At 41.5% G+C, this 26,109-nt stretch overlaps 1 protein-coding gene across 1 annotated transcript in view; it reads left to right on the top strand.

Moving 5' to 3' along the window:
- LOC144676458 (uncharacterized protein C16orf52 homolog B) overlaps window positions 1–26,103 on the top strand; it is a 72,987-nt gene extending 46,884 nt beyond the window's left edge. The window contains exons 2-3 of the mRNA XM_078536873.1: window positions 8,706–8,918; window positions 23,582–26,103. Of these exons, the coding sequence (XP_078392999.1) occupies window positions 8,706–8,918; window positions 23,582–23,766 (398 nt within the window). The 3' untranslated portion in view covers window positions 23,767–26,103. The remainder of the gene's footprint in view (window positions 1–8,705; window positions 8,919–23,581) is intronic.
- The last annotated feature ends 6 nt before the right edge of the window (window positions 26,104–26,109 follow it).

The following is a 26,109-nucleotide window of genomic DNA, read 5'->3' as shown; positions in this document are numbered from 1 at the left end:
TGGACAGACTTTGTCAAATGTATCATATTAGTGGTGATTCCACTCAGTCAGCATGATCCTAAAATTGAGTGACTCCTGTGGCTTGTTTAAGTTTAAAATTGAACCATTGAATGGTTACTAAAGGAGTCTATTCAGCCCATTGTGTCCAAGCCAGGTCTCTGCATGAGCAATTCAACTAGTCCCATTCCCGCCCTTTCCTTGTAGCCTTGCAATTTTTTTCTCTTCAAAGAAAGCATTCTGCCTTACCGAATATATTCATTGCTGAATTGACATTCAATCAAATAATTGAATTAATTCATGTCACATAACAAGCTTGTTAAAATGAAAGGGAGCCCAAAAGTTTTCTATCGGCATATAATTAGTAAAAGGGTGGGAAAAGGAAGAATGGGGCCAATTAGAGACCAAAAGTTAGATTTTAGGCTTGGAAGTAGGGGGCATGGCTGAGGTACTGAATGAGAAATTTACATGCCCAACTCATAGTGAAAGAGGGGTTTCAGACACTGGATGGGCTACAAATTGATGAAGAGGTATTGTATAAGCTGTTATGCTTTTAATAAGTCACTAGGACCAGATGAAAGGCATCCAAGGATGCTGAGGGAAGCAAGGGTGGAAATCGAGGAGGCATTGACCATAATCTTCCAATCCTCCTTAGACTCAGTGGTGGTGCCAGAGAACCAGAGAATTGCACATGTTCAAAAAAGGGTGTAAGGATAAGCTCAGCTGACAGGCCAGTCAGTTTAATCTTGGTGGTAGGAAAGCTTTTAGAAACAACAATTGTAAACAAAATTAATAGTCACTTGGAAAAATGTGGATTAAGGAAAGCCAGCATTGATTTGTTAAGTACAAATTGTGCTTAAACTAACTTATTTGAGTTTCTTGATAATGTCATAGAAGGAGTTAATGAGGGTCATGTTGCTGATGAGCTGTACATGGACTTCCAAAAGGCGTTTGATGAAATTCCATATAACTGACTTGTCAGAAAAGTTGAAGCCATGGAATAAAACAGACAGAAAAAGTATGGATACAGAGTTGGTGGAGTGACAGGAAACAGAGAGTAGTGGTAAATGATTGTTTTCTGGACTGGAGGAAAATAAATTGTGGGGATTCCCAGGGGTGAATGGTAGGACCACTGCTTTTCTTGATCATTATTAATGATCTAGACTTTGGTGTTCGGGGCATAATTTCACAATTTGCAGATGACAAAACTTGGAAATATTGTTAACTGTGAGGAGGATTGTGATAAACTTCAAGAGAACTTAGGCTGGTGGAGTGGGCGGACAAGTGGCAGATGAAATTTAATACAGAGAATGGTCAAGTGATTCATTTTGGTAGGCAGAATGAGAAGAGGAATTATAAACTAAAGGGTATAATTCTAAAGGAGCAGAGGGTCCTGGGGGTACATGTGCACAAATCATTCAAGGTGGCAGGGCAGGTTGAGAAAGCAGCTGTCGTGTAGGATTTATACCTCCACATAAATGATTGCAGTACAGTAGAAGATTAAAGGAGTATGTACTGATGGACAGTGATTAGGTTTATGTTCATATGCAAGACTTGAGTATTGCTCTTGGGCATATTGACATCTCTTTCACTCCTGGACAGGGTGAAAAGAAGAAACTTGATGTTTGCACCATCTCAAGTCTCCCCGACTTCTCTTTTGTAACTCCTTTTTATTGACCCTATGGAAACTTGACTTCTAAATGCCAGTTGTTCAACTCAAACTGCATGATCCAATATCCAGCCACCTCCATTCATATTTTATATCTTGGCCAGGTGGTCTGGGGATACTTTTTAATCAGCTGAGCAAAAAGGGAGATGCTGGTACCTAGTCATTTTTTGGTAACCTGCGCTAGTATATGTGGCGGTCAGGTGAAGACAGTGAAATGGCATTGGCAGTGATGCCTCCTTTTGTTGAAAAGCCTGCCCTCATTGTCTCAGCTCTGAATGGACAAGTACTGAGCATAAGAACTTAAGAAATGGGAGCAGGAGGAAACCATATGGCCCCACAAGCCTGCCCAGCCATTCAATTCGACCATGGTTTTCTGCCTCAACTCCACTTCTTGCCCACTCCCCACATCCCTTGATTCTGAGAGAGACCAAAAATCTATTTAACTCAGCCTTAAATAATTCAACGATAGAGCATACAAAACTCTCTGGGGTAGAGAATGCATTCACAACCCTTTGAGTGAAGAAATTTCTCATCATCTCAGTCCAGAGAATATAGGCCCAATTTACTCAGCCTCTCATCATTGAATAACCTCTCATCCCAGGAACCAATCCAGTGAACCCTTGCTCTAAGGCCCCACTATGCAAGTGTATCCTTCCTTAAATATCGTGACCAAAACTGTGTCAGTAGTTCACGTGTGGTCTTACCAAAGCCCTGTACAATCATAGCAAGACTTCCTTATTCTTGTACTCTAGTCCCCTTGCAATAAAGGCCAACATACCGTTTGCCATCCTAAATGCTTGCTGGACCTGCAAGCTAACTTTCTGCATTCTGTGAAATAGTACAACAGAGTCCCTCTGAACCTCGACATTTAGAAGTTTCATGCCTTTTGTAAAAAAATACTCTGCTTTCCTATTCTTACTACTAAAGTGACTACTAAAGTGAATAACCTCACACTTCCCCTTTTATAGTTAATCTGCCACCTTGTTGCATTCACTTAATCTGTCTATATCTCTTTGCGGCCTATTTGTGTTCTCCTCACAGTTTACATTCTCACCAAGCTTTTTATTGTCAGAAAACTCAGTCCCTTTCTCTAAATCATTAAAATAGATTATAAATAGCTGAGGCCCCAGCACTGTTCTTTGCAGCCTTCCACTAATTATATCCTGCCAACTTGAAAATGCCCTGTTTTTCCTCACTCTGCTTCCTGTCCATTAACCAATCCTCTATTCATGCTAATATATTACCCAGCAATTCCCTTATCTTTTGTCTGGCCTTATCGAATGCCTTTTGGAAATCCAAGTATACAGCATCTACTTCTTCCTCTTTACCTACCCGATTAGTTACATCCTCAAAAGTGTGGCACCTTAGGATCGAAGGGTGAAGAGAAGATCTTTGTCAAATCAGTGACAATCAAAATGTAATTTTTGTGCTTTCTTTCCCTGTGATCCCCGTGGAAGGATGGTGTTCAGCATAGCCCATTTTCAGATATAATGTTCCAACACCACTGTGCCACTAACTGCCAGAGTAAACAGCTCAGTGCAGCGTGTTCCTACGTGGCATGCTATATCCTAATATATACAGAGGAAACTGAAAGGTACTACACTGGACATGCTTGCTCTATAGCAACTTTTACAACAGATTCATTTGTATTTGATAAATTCATGAGTTCCAGAATTTGTAACAACAGCAAAAATGCTGCTTAAAATTTTAATGAATCAGAACATATTTCACATGGACACTGTAACCATTGTACTTCACATAATGGAGACCTAGTGTGTGTTCTAAACTTTCATTCCTCCTATGGTAATTCACAATGCAGGTCCAGTTAAGCAGCCGTGTGGAAGGAAAGGATTTACCGCAGAACTCTATGACTAAATAAAGGCTTACCCAGTTTAGACATTTGTTTGAACAGTTCATTAAACATGTGAGGCACTAATAAATTATTGTATTTAATGTGTTTTTCAGTGGGTATTTTAATGACCCTGTAAATAATTCCTGCTCTCTTTCTCTCTACCCTCTTCCCCGCCCGCCCGCCCCCCACCTCCGGACCAACTTCTTATTTATTTCTCCTCCCATTTTCTCCCTTTCATTCATATTCTTCAAAAACCAGTGACTGATGCTGGCCAGCATTCCATGGGCGATTACTGCCCTCTGATATTGCCCTCTGCCCCCCCAGTCTTTGTACGTGAGCCTAGGAAAGACTATTGAACGAAGATAGCCATCACAATTTGGTTCAGAGTTGTTCTCCCCCAAGATGCAAGCTCACTTTCTTTCTACAGGTATTGTTGGATAACCAGCAAGAAGAGGAACTCTGACTGGTTAAGTACCTCCCCGGTCCACACACGCATGCTCCCCCCCCACCTACCACCACCACTTCTCTCCAGTCCTTGGGTTCAGCTCCCAAATGTTACCGCCACCGCCACTCCAGCTGGGTTCCCTGTGCAGACCATAGATGGCACCTTTTTCTGATTCCTCTTTGTCAATATGTCACACTCAGTAGTGTTTACACCCACAGAGCCATTGTTGAAATTTCGCATTCTCTTTCTCTCTCTCCCTCTCTGTCCACTATTCCTGTGGGGTAACCTCAATTTTTCTACTGCCACTTTGGTTGCCTCACAGTAGGCGATTTTGTTCCCAGAGCAGCTAGAAGGCGCAAAGGAGCACACTCGATGGTATTCTGATTCATCTCTCTATTCCTCTGTGTGTTTCTTGCTTGTTTGGGATCTCATAGTCTAGGAAAGTGCTCTGTGTGCCCACTGATTTTGCTTTTAAAAATCATGAAAAAAAAAACTAATGTTAATTTGCTCAGCTTACCAGAAATTACATTAACTGAACAAGACTGGCTATGTGCATGCTCAGCTAAAGATTCACATCGCTGTAAGGCATTGCAGTTCAAACACTGGTTAAACCTCCTCGGTTGGGGTTTTCTGTTAAATTAGGCAGCTGCCTGATCTGAAAATGTTTCTTTTGATCCCTTTGCTCTCATCACAATGTTTAAGGAGATGATTTGTGACAACAAAGAGTTGGAGAATCATACATGAATTCTGATGCCTTGCAAGCTGTATACCCATGTTATTAATCAAAATCTATTAATTATAATATATCCTGGTGGCCATAAAACTGGTCCTGTCTAATAAATCATTTCGAGAGCCTTTTAAATATATTGAGGGCCTACCAGAATACAGAGGTGAGGGTCCTTCTGTTTCTAATTGTAAGGCCGATATGTGAAGTGAACTTGGACAGCCTCAATCCAAAACTGACCTCAATTCAACATTAGTTGCCTCTTACTTGATGAGGCCATAGGATGCTGGCATGAGCTATTGAGAGAGGCCACATTGGTATAGTTGGAGGGTGGGTGGAATGGGTAACTACACTCTGCATGTAACCTGTGCTGAACCCTATCTCGGAATTCTGATACTGGAGTTGTTATCACACTGAGAAGTCTAAAATAAAAAGCTTTTTGTTCCCCAGCATTGACCTCTCATTTTGATGAGCACAATATATCGAGGGTTGAAGGCAACTGATACTTAAGAAAATGCCACCACCACGTAATAGACTGACCACCATTATCCATGCCCTTTTAACTGCTGCCAACCAAGGGTACATGTAACGGGTGAGCTGTCCCTTTTTAGACTTGTTCTTGCTGGCTAACTAGAGGAGTGCAACCAGGTTGTTATAACGCAGAATGCTATGTGGCTAAATGATGAGATAAATCCATTCTTTGATTTAATTGGAGGATATTTGATTGGTGGTGTTAGAGTGCAAGAGATATTGGCTGGGATTTTCCAGCCCCGTCGTGGGCGGGAACCGCCACGGGCGAGGCGGTGCCCCAGCCCAGAAGTCCATTGACTTGCGGCGGGACCGAAAGATCCCAGCGGTGGGCAGGTGCGGAAAATCCCACCCATTGTGTGCAGATGAGCAGTCCTCCTCTTGCACTTGAGCATGACGCAGTCCACGATTCATCACTTACTCATCCAGTGTTGTGTTTGTTCCACAGTGAGTCTACAATTTCAACTGGAAACTTGCACATTGAAGCCAGTTCTACCAACGTTGCTTGCAGCTGTAGTGAGAGCAGCAGGCTGGCTGCAAATGTTGACGATGCAGATTATTTTTTAAAAATCCCTACCAGTTCTTTTTCTCTCAATTCCTGACTCATGCTGAGGTTCTATAAGAAAGAAAGCCTAACATTTATGTAGTGCCTTTCATGACCTAAGACATTCAAAAGCATTTTGCAGTCAATGAAGTACTTTTGAAGTGTTCTCACTGTTGTAATTTAGGAAACATGGAAGCCACTTTGCACACAGAAAACTCCCACAAACAGCAAAGTAATAACCAGATAATCTGTTTTAAGTGAGGGATAAATATTAACCAGAACTCTGGAGAAATCTTCTTAGCAATAGTGCCACAGGATCTATTGGGATCTTAATGAGCATATTGAGGTCCCGGTTTAATGTCAAGTTTTAAAATTGGCACCTCTGACCATGCTGCATTTTTTCAGTACTGTAGTGGTCAGCCTAGGTTTTGTGCTCAAGTTTCTGGAGTTTTCTGAGTTCTCAAACATCTGACTCAGAGGTGAGTGTACTACATACTGAGCCACAGCTGACCATCCAATTGTGTACCCAAGTGGCCTCCACAGTCAGTGTAAGCTGGCTTCTTCAGGGGGGCCAGAGATCAAGCTGGCTCTCGCCTTACCTGATGTCCACAGAGATGTGCTATCCGACAGGTAGCAATTACCTTCTTGGAGAATCAACCTTCTCCGTTTTGTAATTCAGAAACAAGGGAATTCGGTTAAAAAAAGAGGGAAGAAAATTCATGGACAGAGGAAAAGGAGAATAAGAGATGTACTTTTCAGCTAATCTTCCCAAACGTACAGATAAATCGGATCCTTTGGTTTCAGATTTGATGAATTCAGACTGTTTTGGAAAGCACTTCTTTTTGCCAGCGATATCGTGTTTTATTAGATCAAGGGGAAGCTGAATAAGCACGAGGGAGAAAAGAAGGCTAAGATGGGGAGGGGTGGGAGGAGACTTAAGTGGCATATACACACCAGCTTAGACCTGTAAAGCTGAATGGGCCCTTGGAAAACACAGTGACCCAGCAAAACATCAATCGACTTTTGGTGGGAATTTCTGGGTCTGGTTAGGACCGGAAAACCCCGTCCCATGTCACAAATGTGTAATTATGATATTACAGATTTTAGGAACAACTCTTTGGTTTGAGTCAGGAAATGGGCAGCAGAGTTTTGGTTGATCTCAAGCTTATGTAAGATGGAAAATGGGAAGTCAGCCATGAGAGCATTGAAATATTCCAGTCTAGAAGCCCAATGAAACATGAGCAACAGTATCATTCGCGCTTCTGCCCCTTCAAATTTTGGTCACACCAAGAGAGAGCACTTTGAGTTGTATTACGTTCTGGTGAAGGACTGATTATAACATGTCTGTCACTTGACAAAAACAGAATTACCTGGAAAAACTCAGCAAGTCTGGCAGCATCGGCGGAGAAGAAATCAGTTAACGTTTCGAGCCTTCATGGCCCTTCGGCAGAACTGCAGCATAGTTTCAACAAGGGAGAAATATAAATTGGTTTAAGGTGGGTGGGGGGGGTGAGGGGGGAAGAGACACATTGAGGGTGTGGTGTGAGCAGATAATCAAAAGATGTCACAGACAAAAGGGTCAAAGAGGTGTTGAAGGTGGTGGTCTTTGTCTGAGAAAAGTGCTAATTAAGAATGGAAAACAGGATATTCAAAGTACAGCTCTAGTGGGGGTGGGGTGGTGTCTGTCACTTGTGCTGGTAGCAGTCTGATATGGTGATTTAAGAGCACAGTGTTAAATTGTATTGGCTTACGTGGTATTTTTTTCCCATCCTATTAACGACACTTAGTCCGAATGTTGTTAGGGACATCTATCTTGTCAATACGAACAACCTTGGTATAGACTGTGGATCACAGTCTTCAGGGCAGCTTTGTGAAGCACTTCACAGGCAAAGCACTGTTGTCTTGGTGCGGCAACTTGAAATCAAACATTCGCTGTCTTTAAGATTAGAAAATGCTGGAAATACTCAGCAGGTCAGATAGCATCTGTGGAGAGAGAAACAATTAATATTTCAGGTCGATAATCTTTCATTTCTGATGAAAGATCATCAACCTGAAACATTAACTCTGTTTCTCTCTCCACAGATGCTGCCTAACCTGCTGAGTATTTCCAGCATTTTCTGTCTATATTTCAGATTACCTTCGTCCACAATATTTTGCTTTTGTCCTCTTAAATTAGTTTGTCTCTTCCCACCTCTGCATTATCCTGACATGATTCAGTTATTGGGAAGATATTAAAACATGTATTCACCTCCTGGATCTTAGCTCAACCTTGTCATACAACACATCCTCCCAAGTGCAACCAGTTTCGAGCTTCCTTCTTTCTATCAATTTAGTGTGTGGCTGCCACTTTCAAATAAGCTACAGTCAGGCCTTGTGTATAATGAGATGATGCAACTAAATGTAGATATTGTGACTCCTTGTGTCTCTGAACTCTTAGAAGGGACAAAGCTCTACTTTTGTTTTGCCCTCGTTAATATATGGTGTGATTTGCATTCAAAGCAGAAGGGAAGACCATTCCTGCAGTAGAAAATTGGTTAACTTGTATAATATTTCAGTTTTGCTTCTGTGATTTGAGGCTTTCTGAGCAAATTAATATTTTTTTCCACTGGAGAGTAGACTTTCCATGTGGGTTTGTATCTCAGTCCATCTGACCAGGTTTTGTGCGTTGTGTCTGATTTCTAATTAGATGTGGTTAATGAAACTGGATTCATAATGGAGGCAAATGTGGGAGTATACCACAGGAGACACTTACTAAAGTGGTATATTTTGTATACTATCCCTCTGTTTGTTGAGTTGTGTGAATATGTCCATGTAGAGATGCTACTACCTTCAATCTCCAGAGGGTTGGTATGAGCTTGTTTGTAGGTTTACATTAAGTGAACAGAGTGTTGTATTATGTACAAACTGAAGGGTAATTTGTTTTGTCTCTTTTATTTGCTCCCACAGGTGCTCTGACAGTTGGCCTCGTCCGTCAGTGTCAAACCATCCATGGTCGTGACCGAACATGTGTCCCTCCACGTCTTCCACCCGAATGGGTCACAACACTGTTTTTCATTATTCTGGGCATTATTTCATTAACGGTAACATGTGGTTTGCTGGTGGCTTCACATTGGCGAAGAGAAACCACCAAATATGCCCGCTGGATAGCCTTCGCTGGTAGTAAGTTCTTTTTGATTTCATTTTTAAACTCCCAAACTCTTGAAACTTGCACATTGTGAACAGCTTGGGTTTCCCAGAATCTCAATTAGAGTGCAAGTGGAATGTTTGAACACCCCAAACTTACAGGAGTGACTACAGCAACAGTATGATCATTATTTTGCCGCTGTCAGGCGTGACAAATTGTTGAAGGTACAATCTTTCGTGCTAACATGATTAAATTTATGACATTGGCCAAATTTATTTACTAAACAGACTCCCTTCCCAGTGAAAGTTATCCCTGAAACAGCCCTGGTCTATAGGTTCCTCGCTTTCACTGGCCTGCTATTAGCAACAAGCACAAAATGCTAACAGTACTTCTGAGCAACCTAGCTTTCATCAGCCTGTAATGGGGCTGTTTAGACACAGAATTCTCTGTTGAGGTTAATAAATGTGAGTTAATCCCTTTGTGCAGTGAATTAATTATATCCCGACTAAGAATGGACTGCAAACAATTGTGCAGTTTTTGACATGACAGCACAAGAGGTACAATCTACTGCAAATTGTAATTTACAGATGGCATTCTTTGGCCAAGCATCAATTTTCTTATCCTGATGAATGCTTCAATTAAAAAAAAATCCCCTTGGATTGGTGGATTATAAAGGATTTAATAATGGTTTATAAAATTTTTCTTTATGCTCAAGTAATTTGAGGTTTGGCTGTTGTTGGTCAATTTATGTTGAAACTAGAACCAAAGAGTTGGGAGGAGGAAAGGTGAAGAGAAGTATTTGCACAGCTGCGAAATCTAGTATTTGCAAATCTTGTGAGAACCAACAAAATAATTATTGTTGATTTAAGTATTAAAGGAAAAAGAAAACCTGCATTTATGTAGTGCCATTTGCGACTTCAGACGAGCCTGGAATATTTGAATGTTTAAAAACAAGAAATGTAGAAGCTATTTCTGTGAAGTTTATACCTATACAAACAGGTCAGACAAAAAGTGTTCTGTACAGAAGTAAATCCCAAAGTGACAGCAATTTTGTTGAATTGACATGGAGCCAACACTGGTAAATGATCCAGTCTGTTCTCTGGTACAACAGGTTCTGTGAGCAAGCTTGAACGAGTGTTCCTTGAAATTTGTATTTTAAATCATTAAAGGGCATATGAGGACCACACCTTTGTTCGGTCTGAATTTTGAAAAAGTCCTTTTAGACCATGCCCTGGGATGGTTTTGGCACCTGATGTTTACTTTTAGATGATAACTTTAGCTGAAAAATACAGTTTTTAAGCATAACCACTTGTTATGATCTTTCTGCTCTCATCCTGACTTCCTTAAAAAAAAATCAATCCTTTTTTTGACCAGGAAGTTCTGCATTTCTTTCAAGCTATCTCCCTGTCCTAGCCTTTTGACAGTGTCAGCTACTTACAGTATAATGCCATTATTGCAGAAAGTGCTTTTTTCTAGTAATGCAGCAATGGAAATAACATGCTAATAGGTCAATAAATATAGAAATCTGACTGCCTAGCTCAGGGAATGTAGGTTAGAACATTGATCCTTGACTGGAAGTGTGCAATCCCTATCGCAACTTTTATTCTGATTTCTTTTAATAACAAGCTCTTAGCAGCCTAATAGACGAGCCACTTAGCAAAACAGACTGAGGATGGAAAATAGGAGCGCATCTAATCTGTAGGTAAATGTCTCTTGTAGGCCACTTGTGGAGCAGAATTTGGGGCTAATTGGAAGATGGCAAACTAGGCTGCTAGATCCTTTCAGTTAAAAGAGGGATGACATTGAGTGGAAAAAGTGAGGGTTAAAAATGTAAACAAAGATTTCATATATATTTGGTGATTAACAATTGTTGTATGAGTAGGTCAGCCTGACAAGTGCAGGGAATTCATGCACAGAATATCTGCTGGCCCTCTCACCGCACTATGTAAACATTTTCAAAAGGTGACCAACTGATTCCAGAATTCTGGAGTAAACAATCTATTTAGCTTCAAACTGTGATTGTGGAACTAGAGAGCACGAGTACAATCTGATGGAATGTAGAAAACCATTCAGCAAGCACAACCAATGTATCATTTGTCTGTTTTAAGAAAAAACACTTGTAAAATATTGAAGAAAATGCTGTGTGGAACAATGGCTTTTGTGCTTGTTCGGATCATGGTTGCATCTGTGGAATGCTGCTCGTCAGAGTTGAACAATGTGGATGTGATATTGGATGAACTGTACAGTTCTGCTAGATACCCTTGGGGGGGAGGGAAGATTTGGGACCTATTTCTCATGGTTGCTTGCCCTTCCCGTTAGACTGGAGTAGATTTAATACATAACCCTTGTCATACATAATATTCAGAGGGCAGATGAGGTGAATGACCTTGTGTCATGCTTGTGTCAGTGTCCTATCTGATAGATAGCAAAATGATTTAAAGTTCATTATAGTTCTCCAATTAACTTGGCCTGACTATCTTGGTTTGCCCACCATTACATGCTGAGGAGCAGATTCCAGTACAGCAACAACTGATTGTTACATTTGGGCTTCATGCCCCTAGGCTAGGGCAGGCAGGCAAACAAATTAGCAGAGTTACGACCCTAATCATTAACCCTGATGAATCGGACATGAATGTGGATGTAAGACGAGAAAGGTGATGATGCCTTTTGTTGTTGTACTTCAAAGCCCAAAAACCATTCGGGTGAGGGTGCTTCTTGCACTTCCTGGAATGGCAAAAGTTAGAAGTGGGGGAAAGAAGAGTCTTATTGTCTGTTGTACTGAAAAACTACGAAGAATGTTAGTTCACCAAAAAATGGATTGAAAAAAATCTGAAAATTCTGCTTTATTTTACAGTATTTATCCTTAATAGGTATTTGTGTATCACAAACAGCGTTCTAACCATGAGAATCATAGTGTCTCCATGACATATCCTTTCGGATTTTTGAAGTTTTTCTGAATTGCTGCCATTGTGACTGAAGAAACATTTTTGATTCAAATTGAACCTATTTAAATTTGGAGCCCAGACTGTTTTCACTGTGAAGAAGCTAACTGATTAAAATGACATTTTACTGTTTGCAAACATGTTTTTGGTGAATATGTTCTGCAGCAATGCCACTTGTCAATCAGGAAATTGCAGCTTAAACTTTAAGTGCATTCTAAGAGCTGATTTTGCTTTAAAGATTTATTAACAAGAGAAAGCAAATGCAGGAAAAATTATCAAATGGGGTTGGAGGTTAGTGACAAAAATACACTGTTGGAACACATTGCAATAGAATGTAAAGCATGTCATTGTATAAACAAACCACATTTTAAAGAAACTGTGCACACCAAGAAAAGATTAGAAAAACTGTTTATGGATCATATTTACAAGTATATGTGCTGCTTTGATTTCAAAGTAAGAAGTTTTACTCAAGTTTTAAAAACAAAATTATGGTAGAATTTTTTTTATAAAATGGAGAAGAAACTGCAAACATTGAAAGGAAAGACCAAGGTGTAGGAGGGAGAGTAAGTGACTGGAAACTCCAGCAGAAAGTGATTAGAAATGTTTGAGTCATAGAAAAGTGACCCAGGAAAAGACTGGGAAAGAGTGAGTGATAGGACAGCGACCAGCTGCAGCACCTGAATGCTAACTTTTAGCCAACATGCGCTTTGATTATAGAGTTGAGAGCAATACTTTAAACTAGCAGTGAATGACACAAACTTCTGATTTGAGAAAACCTCTCTGTCTTTCAGTTATTGTCTACAATTATATACTAAATTGATGAACTGTATGTTTTAAGTTTACATTCCCTATTAAAATGACAGTATGAGGCTGTATTTTAATCTTGGACTTGAGACGCCATTCATAAATTGCTGTCCTGACTTGTCAAGACCACACTAGACTAAATTACTGCCATAGTGCCCAATTCCAAACATCAGTAATTCCACAGCATGCATAACATAACATAACAGGGGGTACAGCAGCAGAGAAATTAACAGCACTGCCACTGAGCCAAGACCAACACCCCTACTTTTTTCAAAGATGGGGCTGTCGGTCGATCATAATACAGGCAGTGACATGGTTTTGTCAGATGACCAACGACCTCTTGCATTTTGATATGGCAATAACAAATTATTACAAGGACTAATTATGTAAATAGTTGAAAACTTCTTAAAAATACAGAAATGCTAAACATCTGCTTTATACAGTGTTGAGGTATGATTTACAGTAGAGTTGTCTAGAACCTTCGTTTATATTTCTAGCGCTCTGACCTCAATTACAAGCTACGTAACTAAGGCATCCTGAGGTTAATGATGGTATCATTAATTCTTGACATTAATTCAATTAACTTGGGTCCCTTTTCACTTGGTAGTGCGCTGTCAGTGGTATTCCAGTCCCCACTGTCATGCTCTAATATAAAGCAGGCAAACTGTTTTTCCAGAGGCGCAATTCTTACAAAAATGTCTTTACAGTACCTATTAATGATAAATTCTCCATGCCAGTGCTCATGTCATTGTGATTCACTACTGTTTTTTTTAAAAAAAATCAAATATGTACTTAAAAATTCTTTGTAATTCAATTTTTGATGATGGCAAAGCTGTTTACCTTTCTAACCATCATTTCAAGACAGTTCCTGTTTTTAAAAAACCCCACTCCAAATACCATCCCGAGCAATCCATTTCACTTACCCTTCTGTCACATCTGTAGCCTTCTCATACATATGCAATCCAGATGCAGCACTCAAAGCTGCGGCTGCTTATTTCATTCAGTCTGGTTAATATTGCTATGCAGCTGCAGCAAAACAGGAGGCACCAAAAAGGTCAATGCCTGTCCTTTGCCCTTTCTTTCTTGGTTTGTCTGACAGCTTCTCACTTTAACCTCGGTCCCTCTGGTACCAGCTGGCAACTTTAAGTGCAGTGCTTCTATGTAGCCTTTTCTTTTTTAAGAGTTAAGAACTTAACATCTTTTTCAAGATTTAAGCGGAGCTATGGCAGCAAGAAGTGAAGGCAAACCCTCAGGTGAAAAGGTGATCCTGCAGGTTGAGGAATCCTGGATAGAGGGTGGTGAGAGTGATATATGTGGTATTCAGTAGTATAACTTAAAGGCTCTTCCACATTGCACAAGTTTGCCAATGGGAGACATGTAATATGGGTCTGCAGAGTGAGTTAATGCTGTCTGTTCTGCAAGATAAGTATTGATCTCCCTGTGTTCACATGCTGTATAAGTGGTTGAGACTCCACTTAGGTTCCAGCAGCGTTACAGAGAATAGTACAGACAAAAAGGGTACAAAGGTAGAAGAATGCCACATACCTTCACAAGTTGGGAATAATTTTTTAGCTGCGGGTAAAATGGCCTCAACATTCCTCAGATCATTGCAGCCATTACTAACTGGTTGTTAATCTGAGTGCAGATTACCTCGGCCATTATTACATTACAAAATAATTCACAATTCTTTGATAAACCGCCTTTGCATTTATATATAGTGTGTGTATATATATATATATATATTTTAAAAATATTTATAAATATAGACATAGAGACACACACACACACACACACATATATATATATATATATATAGATATATATATAGACATATAGGGCAGGATTTTGAGTTCAGAGTGTGGGTGCGGTCAGCGGGCCCGGGAGTGGCCAGAAAACGACCGCCACCTGTGATCGGCCCCTGACCCCAATTTCACGCTGGCTGGCCAATTAATGGTTAGCCAGCATGAAAGGCACACTAAAGTGCTGCCGGGAGGAGGACGAGCGCTGAAGTCAGTGCGGGCAGGGGGGCGTGCTCATAGAAAACTTCCTGAAGGCAGAGTGCTGCCTTGGAGCTGAAGAATCCAAAAGCCATAAATAAAGATTTTAGAATGCCAAACAAACTGTCCATGCATCAGAATGAGTCACCTAAACATATGGATGCTGAAAATTCTGTCCACACATTTTTATCTTTTTAAAAAAATTGTTCTCGGAAACCTCATCCCGCCCTTTGATGAGGTTTCCTCAAAAAGGCAAAGGCCACCTGACCGATTTGCCTGCCCGCCAACTGTAATGTTGGACAGGCAACGAAAAGTCCCCAGTAATTGCAGCGTTAATGACCTTAATAAGTATCTTAATTGTCACCGGGCACACTGCCAGCTCTCGCACGCGCCTGCCGACTGAAATATCACGCGAATGCACAATGATGTTGGGATGCTTGTCCGACGTCATCACACACTATTTCACACTCAAGCATGTCGGGTGCGCACCCGCCGCCAAGGGAAAAATTCTGCCCATAATCGCACCAAGCCTGATGGACGTCATCCTCGATTCCAAGGAACTACTGCTGGCGATATATAGGTAGATCCTGTTTCACCATAAATGATCCACCATGTGTCTTTAGATCTCTTCTAGTGGTGCCCTTTGTACTCCATTACTGACTCTACTGTTAATTCATTCAGCTAGGTTGTTAAATGAAAAATGGACATTGAAGGTCGAGCTCTAAGAGCCTTCCCTTACTTAAATAATGTTCAGTTATAATTGCCTTCTGTTTCCAACATTAGTTAATCGAGGGAAGGCTCTTAGAGACTCAACCTTCGATGTCCATTTTTTATTTAACATCCCAGCTGAATTAATTAACAGTAGAGTCGGTAATGGAGTATGAAGGATGCCAGTTTTATACCGACTTAACTATAATCCCTCCTAATTCCATGGACCTTTTCACTCTCAGTCCCTTGTGAGGCAACATTTGAAATGCTTTTGGAAGTCTAGTAACAGTGCTTCACTGACTGGTAGAACATAGATTTATGCCTGTGGTTTCTTCCATATCCTATGCCCCAAGTTGTTCCGCCACCAGAGTGTGTGGCTGGCATAAAGGCGTGAGAGAGAGATGCACTAAGTAAAGCTCATCCTTCTAACAGGGATGTAAAGTTTAAGTCGGGGCAGGGGCTGGCAGTGGAGGTAACGGGCAAGTTGCATCCAGGCAATACTTGAGCAGCTTAAAAGTGGCAGGGCATTGGGAGTTGTTGCACTGTTAACCAAGTGACCAGTAACTGTCGTACGGACTCGAGACGTTAACTCTGTCTTTATCTCCACAGATGCTGTCAGACCTGCTGAGTTTTTCCAGCAATTTTTGTTTTTGTTTCAGATTTCCAGCATCTACAGTATTTTGCTTTTATTTTAGACCAGTAACTGTTATATGATTTTGAGATCCAGAGGTGGGAGTAAAGTACAAATTAGAGAACAGAAAATGCATTGGATTCCTGTCATACCTTCAGTGAATTTGAGGTATAGCCTATTACTTATATTCAGAAAACTAGATATTTTTCAACAGTCATTCCTGAAAAATACTCTGGTACTTTTGCAACAACTGAAGTCAAGCTGTACCAGCCTGTAATTGCCAAGGACGACTTCCCTTTCTTTAAAAGGTGCTACCACATTTACTGGGTTTTCTCCCCACAACCCTCCCCCCAACCCACCCCCCTGCTTTTTACTGGATACATTACCTATACTGTGAGAATCTTCTTAATAATTCCCTCTATTAATATGTAGCTCTTTTACAAAATGCCCCATCCCTTAGTGATTATCTCCATGAAATGTACCTTCATGAAAAGCGCAAATAACCTGTTCCTAACCAGTAAGTCCTCTCCTAATATTGTGCACGTGAATAGTCAGTCTCCCCAAACTCGTTACATAAATCCTGGTTTCATATGCACATGATTGAAAATGTTATTTTTCTCAGCTCCGATTGCAGTTTGCTTCTCTGGTTTCCTGCTTTTCATTTTAATAGTTTCCTTCATTTCCTTGGCTCTTTTCTGAGATGCTTCCTTTATTTCTCTTTACTCCTGAATTCAGTTGCTATGGTCCAGTTTCAAACATGTTTTACAACAAGAATAAAATCCATCTCCACCTTTTAATTAATGGGGTGGAAAGTTTATAAACCACTTTTATTTGGGGGAATTTATATCCTCTATAAAAGAGAATGGATTGTGTAAGTGTCCGTAACAAAAAGGGAGATAAATGTTTCCTGTCTGGGAATACACTGATGCTTACTGCATCATATACAATGGGTGAAAAGGATAGGGTAAGTTAATATGGGGCAACTGGACTGCCATTCTGAAAGGAAGAGCATAGGGTGAGTGTGTATCAGGTCTGAATCTTTGGGGACAGGGGTGCATGCCATGCCAGCCTAGTTATCCCACGTTGAGAGGCAGAGAGCCACTTTCGGGGGTGGAGTAGGAGTGGCGTGGTCAGATAAGGTGCATCGGGAGGGGCTAAGAACACTTGTAATGTTTCTGTTTCCTTGTGTAGCACTTTCCCTTTCTGGGGGAAAACATTGGTCCTGGCAACAAGTCTATCGCTGATGGTAGCAGTCTTGTTTAGCAATGTAATTTATCATTGCATTCAAAGATTTGCAGTCAAAATTCAAGTTCTGCAGAGAAACAGGTGATGTGGCATAAAGGATTTGGCTGGTCGCCTTGGTAGATGAGAAGGAGCTTTATGTCACAATCACAAGACCTTACTGGTCTGAGATGCGATACTTGAGTTTTTAAGCCGGGTTTGTGTGCCAGCTCCAGGTGCACTAGAAACCACAATTTTGTCTGTGGAAGCATAGGGAGTGTCATTAAGTCTAGACAGAAATGTTATTTTGCTGTTTCACCACAGAATGTGAAGACCTACAGGGAGATTGCTGCCACCCCAACACCAGTCACTCACTTTGATAAATTTCATCTCAAGGTTCCTAACCATAACTGCCTCCTTTTCATCACGGACACCTGAACCCTCTGTACCTCTGCCTTCCACCAGGACAGCCTGAAGGCTTTTCGCTTCTTCTTTGAATGGAGGTGCAATCTGTCCTCAACCTCTGCCTGACTCAACTTGTTCTTACGTTGAACAACTTATCCATTGACTCCAATTACTTCTTCCAAATAAAAGGTATTACTTTGCAAACCTGTATGGGTCCTAGCTGTCCCACCTTTTTACAATGATAGTGTGGCTGATCTGATTGTGGCCTCAACTCCACATTGCACCTACCCCTAATAATCTTTGACTCCCTTGTTAGTCAAGAACCTATCTGCTGCTGCCGCCTTAAAAATATTCAATTACCCCATCTCCACCACTTTCCGGGGAAGAGAGTTCCAAAGACTCACGACCCTCTGAAAAAATTTCTTCTCACTCTGTCTTAAATGGGAGACCCTTCAGTTTTAAACTGTGACTCCCTAGTTCTAGTCTCTTCCACAAGTGGTAACATCCTTTTAGCATTCGGCTGTCAAGTCCCCTCAGGATCTTGTATGTTTCAGTAAGATCACTTCTCGTTCTTCTAACTTCCAATGGATACAGGACCAGCCTGTCCAACCCTTTCTTACAAGATAACCCCCCCCGCCGATTCCAGGTATCAGTGGAGTGAAACTTCTCTGAACTGTTTCTAACTCATTTATATTCCTTCTTAAATAAGGAGACCAAAAATGTACACAGTACTCCAGATGTGGTACCACCAACACCCTGTACAACTGTAGCAAAACATCCCTACTTTTATATTCCATTCTCCTTGCCTTCCTAATCACTTGCTATATCTGCATACTAACTTTTTGAGATTCATGTACCAGGACATCCGGATCCTTCTGTACTGTAGAGTTCTGCAATCTCTCTCCATTTAAATATTATACTGCTTTTCTATTTTTCCTGCCACAGTGGACAAGTTCACATTTTTCCACATTCTACTCCAACTGCCAAATGTTTGCCCATTCACTTAAGGATCTGCGAAGGGACATCGATATATTATCTCCTCTTCACAACTTATTTTCCTACCTATCTTTGGTGTGTCATCAGCAAATTTAGCAACCAAGCCATTGTCATAAATTGTAAATTGTTGAAGCCCCAGCACTGATCCCTGTGGCACCCCACTCATCACATCTTGTCAACCCAGTTTTGAAGGCTTTTGCAGAAGCAGCAGATATCAATGATTGACTAACCCTTTAGTTGGGTTTGAGCTTATAGTTGTAAAATCTCAAAAGAGCTTATTATGATTACTGTTGCGGTCTCTGGATCAGACCTCCTTGATCTAAATCAAGGTGCGTTGCCTCGAAGCATTCTCTTGCCTGCACTATCCTCAGTGTGGGGAAATGAGATTCCCAGGAACAAAGATAGCAAATGCTGTGATTCTGCAAAAGCTGAATTCTACCTGAAATAAAAGCAGAAAATGCTGGAAATACTCAGCATGTCAGGCAGCAGCTGTGGAGAGAGAAACGGAGTTAACATCTCAGGCCTGTGCCCTTTCATCAGAGCTGGGAAATGTTAAAGATGGAACATTTTTATGCAAGTGCAGAGAATCCTGTCCAACAGCATCTGAAAGATAAAAAGTAGATTGATGATGTTCTTGAAGATCCTTTGATCACCTGCAATATTGTTTTGTCTTTTATTCCAACATTGGCGCTGCAAGGTTCGTTGTGTATTTTTGGAATTTCCTGGGCTTTTGTCTTTCAGATTTTGCATTCAGCTTTTCTTGTTATCGTGTACCGATGTATATAACATCAGAAATTGCTAGTTTTGAAAGTAATTGAGTTGCCATGGTTACTGTCCACCTCTGAGTATAAGTGTGCTCTCCCCAGGTCTGTGAAATCTTAATTTCTCGACTTGTAATACCAGAACTCTTAGGTAATGTCATGACAGAGTAAAGCCAGCAAATTCTCTGGAAAATACTGAATGCAGGATCAAAGAATGCACAGTTTATAGAGTGGTGTTTATGTGGCTGCCAACAGTGGATACAGAGTCAGTGGCAAGGCGGAAGTGTATCTGTGGTGTGTACTAGTGAGTGAGGTGACCCTGTTCCATAGCTTTGATACCAGTGCCAGCTGTATAAACAGCTGACATGGCTGATTTTTGGGCAGGGGGGCTCTGATGATGAGCCTGGACAGGCCTATGAAGCCTTTCTGTCATTTGTGGCATGTACGCAGCTGTCTTAGCACATCTAGCCAGCTTAGATACCAGTCATAGTATCATCAGATCGGTTTCTATAGTAACTGGAGCAACTAAAGCGTTGGTAGTGAGCTTGGATTCAGTTCTCCCATTTTATTAGATTAAATGTATTTTAAAACAAGAGGCTCATATTGAGAGAGTAACATCTGTGTGGCATGTGTGTTCTGACTGCACCCTTTAAATGCATAATCAGAGCTCACTTCAAGTGCATTCAGTTTGAATTGGGTTGAGCAGAATTTGTTGTGCAGACAAGAATTCATAGCCCTCAGTGTTGCAGCGAGCTTTAACTGAGAATCATTCCCACAAATAACTGCAAGATTATTGCCTTGACAGCAGAAAAGGATCAGTTCAATTTACCTTGTTGCTATGTCAAAATAAAATGTTGTGTCTGTGCATCTCCCCTTTCATAATGAATGAAACTCGATTATAAGGGGGTAGGAAATATTTTCCATTCCAGTCTTGTTGGCTTAAATTCTAACCATGTTGAGCAGGCAAGTATTGGGGCACGTTTTCAGACAATCACAGTTGACCTGTGGTGTGACTTCATTTTACATGCTCACAGACCCAATTAAACCAATTTGTGAAAAGGCAGCATTGGGTATGATAAGCTAATTCTTTTCATATCCTTTCATAGATGTTAGCATTTTGGGCAAGGCCAGCATTTGTTGCCCCACCCTTAATTGCCCTTGAGAGGGGGCTATTTAGCTGCCGCCTTGAACTGCTGCAGCCCTCCTGGTGTAGGTACACCTAAAGTGCTGTTAGGAAGGGAGTCTCAGAATTTTAACCCAGCAACAGTGAAGGAAGGGCGATATAGTTCCAAGTCAGGATGGTGTGTGGCTTAGAGGGGAACTTGCAGGTGGTGGTGTTCCCATCTGTCTGCTGCCCATACCCTTTTAGTTGTTAGAGGTCACTGGCTTGGAAAATGCTGTCAAAGAAGATTTGATGAGTTGCTGCACAGCACCTTATATAGGCTACACACTGCTACCACTTATCGCTGGTGGTAGAGGGAGTGAATGTTTAAGGTGGTGGATGGGGTGCTGATATAGCAGGCTGCTTTGTCCTGGATGGTGTTGAGCTTCATGAGTGTTGTTGGAGAGGATTCCATCATGGTCCTGACTTGTACCTTGTGAACACACTGGGAAGACAGGAGATGAGTTACTCACCAAAGAAATTACAGCCTCTGATGTGCTTTTGTAGCCACAGTATTTATAGGGCTGGTCCAGTTCAGTTTCTGGTCAATGATAATGCCTGGAATGTTGATTGTAGGGGATTCAGCAATGGTAATGCTGTGTAATGTTAAGGGGAGGTGGTTACATTCTGCCTTGTTGGAGATGATCATTGCCTTGCACTTTTGTAGTGCAAATGTAACTTGCTACTTATCAACCCAAGCCTGAAGATTGTCCAAGTATTGCTGCAAATGGATCTGGAATGCTTCAGTATCTGAATGGTACTGAAGGTTGTGCAATCATCAGTGAACATCTAACCTTATGATGGAAGGAAGATGGTTGGGCCTAGGACACAATCCTGAGCAACTCCTGCAGCGATGTCCTGGGACTGAGATAATTGGCCTACAACAGCCACAACTATGTTCCTTTGTGCATGACTCCAAACAGTGGAGTGTTTTCTCCCTGATTCCCATTGACTTCAAACTTTGCTAGGGCTCCTTGATGCCACACTCAATCAAATGCTGCCTTGATGTCAAGGGTAGTCACCCTCACCTCACCTCTGGAATTCAGCTTTTTTGTCCATGTTTGGACCAACATTGTATTGAGGTCTGAAACTGAGTTGTCCTGGCAGAACTCAAATTGAGCATTAGTGAGAACATTATTGCTGTTTAAATGCCACTTGATAGTGCTGTCTACAGCACCTTCCATCATTTTGTTAATGATTGAGAGTAGATAGATCAGGCGGTAATTGGTGTTGTTCTGATTTTTATGGACAGGACATACCTGGGTAATTTTTCATTATGTCGTGTAGATGACAGTGTTTTAGCTTTACTGGAACAATTTGGCTAGGTGTGTGGCTAATCTGGAGCACATCTTCAGCATTATTGTTGGAGTGTTGTCAGGGCCCATTGCCTTTGCAGTATCCAGTGTCTTCAGCAGTTCCTTGATATCACGTGGAGTGAATCTGTGATGCTGGGGACCTTAGGAGGAGGCCGAGATGGATCACGGTTGCAAATGCTTCAGCCTTGTCTTTTGCAGTAATGTGCTGAGCTCCGCCATCATTGAGGGTGGGGACATTTGTAGAGCCACCTCTTAAGTTGTTTAATTGTCCACCATCATTCACGACTGGATTTTCCAGGACTGCAGAGCTCAGATCTGATCCGTTGGTTGTGGGATCACTTGGCTCTGTCTATCGCTTGCTGCTTCTTCTGTTTGGCATTCAAGTGGTCCTGTGTTGTAGCTTCACCAGGTTGACACCTCCTTTGTAGGTATGCCTGGTGCTGCACCTGACATGCTCTCCTGCAGGGTTGATCCACCAACTTGTTGGTAATGGTAGAGTGAGGGAAATGCTGGGCCATGAGGTTAGAGATTATAGTTGAATACAGTTCTGCTGCTGATGGCCCACAGTGCCTCAGAGATGCTCGGTTTTGAGTTGCTAGATCTGTTGTAAATCTTTCCCATTTAGCATGAGGGCAGTGCCACACAACACTATGGAGTGTGCCCTCAATGTGAAGAAAAAAAGGGCTGAATGTCCTGCTCCTAAGTCTTATGTTCCTACATGACAGATGCATCTGCAACTGGTAGATTGGCGAGGACAAGGTCTGGTAGGTGTTTCCCTTTTGGTGGTTCCTTCACCTGCCACAGTCCCAGGCAGATATATCCTTCAGGACTTGGCCAGCTCAGTCAAATAAAGGTGCTACCAAGCCAGTCCTGGTGGTGGATATTGAAGTCCCCAACCCAGAATATATTCTGTGCCCTTGACACCCTCAGTGTTTCTTCCTGATTTATCAACTGAGGAAGGACAGTAGGTGGTAATCAAGTTTTCTTGTCCGTGTTTGACCTGATGCCATTAGACTTCATGGGGCCCAGAGTCAATTTTGAGGACTCCCAGGGCAACTCCCTTCTAACTATATAGCACTGTGCTGCCACCTCTGGTGGGCCTGACCTGCCAGTGAAACAGGACATACCCAGGGATAGTGCTGGAGGTGTCTGGGACATAGGCTGTAAGGTATGATTTGGAGAATATGATTATATCAGGCTGTTCCTTGACTGACCTGTTGGACAGCTCTCCAAATTTTGTCACAAGCTCCCAGATATCAGTAAGGAGGACTTGCAAGGTCGACAGGGCTGGGTTTGCCGATGTCGTTCCTAGTGCCTAGGCTGATGCCTTATGGTCCACTTTTAGACTTTGTAGCAGTTTGGTACAACTGAGTGGCTTGCTAGGCTATTTCAGAGGGCAATTAAGAGTCAACCACATTCAGAATATTTTTAAAACAGGCTTTTTTGCACCCTATGAAACATAACATGGTTAAATGTTACAGTAGAGTTTTGAGGAAAAGCTTGGATTCAGGGAGTGTTCAGATGAGAGACATATTTGTGTGGTGCACACACAGGTACATTGAGCAGTGATTAGGGAAACGTGTGTTGTTGTGTTGCACCCCACCTCCATTACACTTTTTTGTCCAACTGTTTATCACTAACATTATGAGCAAGTAAAATTGAAACATCAGCATGGAATGTTTGTGGAAATCTAAAGAATTATGTTGTCTCAATGTACAACTAATGTATACTCATTTTCTCTCTCTTCTTCGGCAGTGATCTTGTTCTGTATGGCAGCCCTAATATTTCCGATTGGATTTTACATCAATGAAGTTGGAGGGCAGCCGTACAAGTTGCCCAACAATACCCAGGTTGGGTCATCGTATGTGCTATTTGTCTTGTCCATCTTCTTTACAATCGTGGGACTCCTGTTCGCAGGGAAGGTCTGCCTACCTGGTTGAGGAAACAGAAAAAACCTGCCCAGTTTTTCAGCACACAAGAAAACCCAATTATCAAAGTTGAGTTGCATTCATCAGCTGGGGACTGCTTAGAGCAACTCCCACGACCGAGGATGGATTAGTTCATATCACTATGCACTTTGGAGACAAAGAAGAGTTTTTCCTCCACCAACCCCATGCCGACTTGGAACATTGTGAACAAACTGCTGCTTTGGATGAGGATGCCGCTGTTCTGGGAAACGAACAACCTGAGGGGACTGCATCAAGACCTCCCTACCGTGTCTCCTCAATTAACACTATACCTATCTCCGTTTCATATTAGCAACAGGCATTTGAACCCAAGCTCGCTCGCTCTCATGTTTTCACTCTTTAGAAAGAGACTGTGTTAGGCTGGAGGTAACAGGTTAATGCAGGTGGGGCAGGCCTCACTGTTTAAGAATAGAATATTGCAACATCTCAAAGGTGGTGAACCATTCAAAAATTGAGCGGGGGTGGGGGTACATTACGCTACTTAAACTAAAGTGATACCAAAATGGATTTGATTCAGGGCTTGGAGCCCAGTGGAGTGCCAGTCTGACCAGGGTCATCATGTTATGAAGCCTATAGATCAAAGTTGCTTTCTATTCTGTACAAAACAAATATGGAAATTTATTCCTGCTGGATATTAAAGCCAAATATTATGTTTTTTGTTCAGTGATACTTAGAAGAAACTCCCCTTCCTATTTCTGTTGGCTAATGCAGTTTAATGTATATGCAACTCTGGAGAGCTAAAATTACTGGAAAACACTATTATGTGAAGATTGACGTCCAAGTTGCTGTCACTTTGAGGTCAGTACAGTCGAAAGTCCTCAGTTACCTCATTCTTTGAGCTTTTTTTATTCTGTAGCAACTGACCCCAACTTTGTTTTCAAACAATATTACCACATGTCTAAACCTTACTGGGTGCAATTTTTTTTTAAGTTGACTAAGCTGAACTAAAAAATTATCTTTATTAAATTATTTGTATATGAGGAGAAAGAGATTGTGACATATCCTTTAAATAACTCCACTGCTTAAACCTGACCTATTTTTTGCAATGTTCTGGCTAATGTGTTTATCCAGAGTTGTCCTCCAATTTATGCTAATGCAGCTTCATCCGCTGTTCATGTACCTGTGTGGAGCTGTAAATGAACGTAACCTATTCAGCAGCTCCAGTCGCCTTCGTTGTGTTTACTTATCCTGGGCAGTCAGGTTGTGTAATATTAAAAGATGCCACTATCTCTGATCAGGTGGCCAGTCTGTTTCCACGCGTCAGGATAGAGACATTAAACTGAGCTTCCCTTTCAGACTGTTTGGGATCAGTGTGAAGTTGTTTGGTATGATGCTAAAGGATTGAGCTATCTGATTGCCTGTTCTTGTCAGAGGAATGTGTGAGACCAACTGTTGAAGGAGTGCTGCAGTTCCACACAAGGTTTCTGAGTGAACTTTTCATCTGACCCAGTATCTTACATAAAGGCCAGTCTAGTTGTTTATAAGGAACACTCCTCCCCTTTGCTGGGATGCTTGTCTGCACACAGTAATCTCGGCTCTGAGATTGCTGCAAAGGCATTGCTGTCTCTCATCCACTCTTAAAATGGTGTTTAGATACAGGCACCGTAGAGGTGTACTGTGTGCCTTTCCCCATCAAAAGAGAAAGTTTGGAGTCAGACTGCTCTGTCCCTGGGGCATGTCTCTTCAACAGTCCTTGTGCACTCACAGGTGGATCACACAATGCTGGTGGTGATGTGTTGGCTAACGCATTAGCTTGAGCGTGTCTGTTCACTGAAAGTAAGAAGTTGGATAGAAGTGAGATTGAGTCGTGGAGATGCTGGGAATATTGCTTCTGGCAACAAAAGCAGCTCCTTCCAGGTGATCTGTGTGCTCTGCATTTCGAAGGAAATGGTGTAGAAGAAATAAAAGCATCAAGAAACGATTGTGAATATTTAAAAGCAACCTGGTACCTCAGCATTTGCAGTGAAAGACCAAAGGGCAACATTCACACTGCTGCCCATATCTCAGAACTTCTTGGAAAGTACAAACAAAAGAGAAGTCCTTCAGTGCTGTACTGTAGGAAGCTGAATGTAAATATGTGAATGATCTGCTGACAAACATATGAATTATGAGAAAGCATTAAATGATCAGAATTACAACTGGATTTTAAATTGAGTAAATCTAGAATTCCTAAATTATATCCCCTTTACTCTAAAACCAAACACCTTGAACACTAAAAGTATGATTCGTTATTTAGTATAGAGAAATGATGGCTGAGCTGTTATGTTCATTGGACTGTAACAAAAGTTTGTTGACCCAAATTTTATCATCTGTGAC

The sequence above is a fragment of the Cetorhinus maximus genome, unplaced genomic scaffold (assembly GCF_964194155.1).
Source record: "Cetorhinus maximus unplaced genomic scaffold, sCetMax3.hap1.1 HAP1_SCAFFOLD_1620, whole genome shotgun sequence".
In the NCBI taxonomy this organism is placed as follows: domain Eukaryota; kingdom Metazoa; phylum Chordata; class Chondrichthyes; order Lamniformes; family Cetorhinidae; genus Cetorhinus; species Cetorhinus maximus.
Note: the sequence above shows the minus strand (reverse complement) of the source record. Positions and strands in the feature narration are given on the sequence as shown.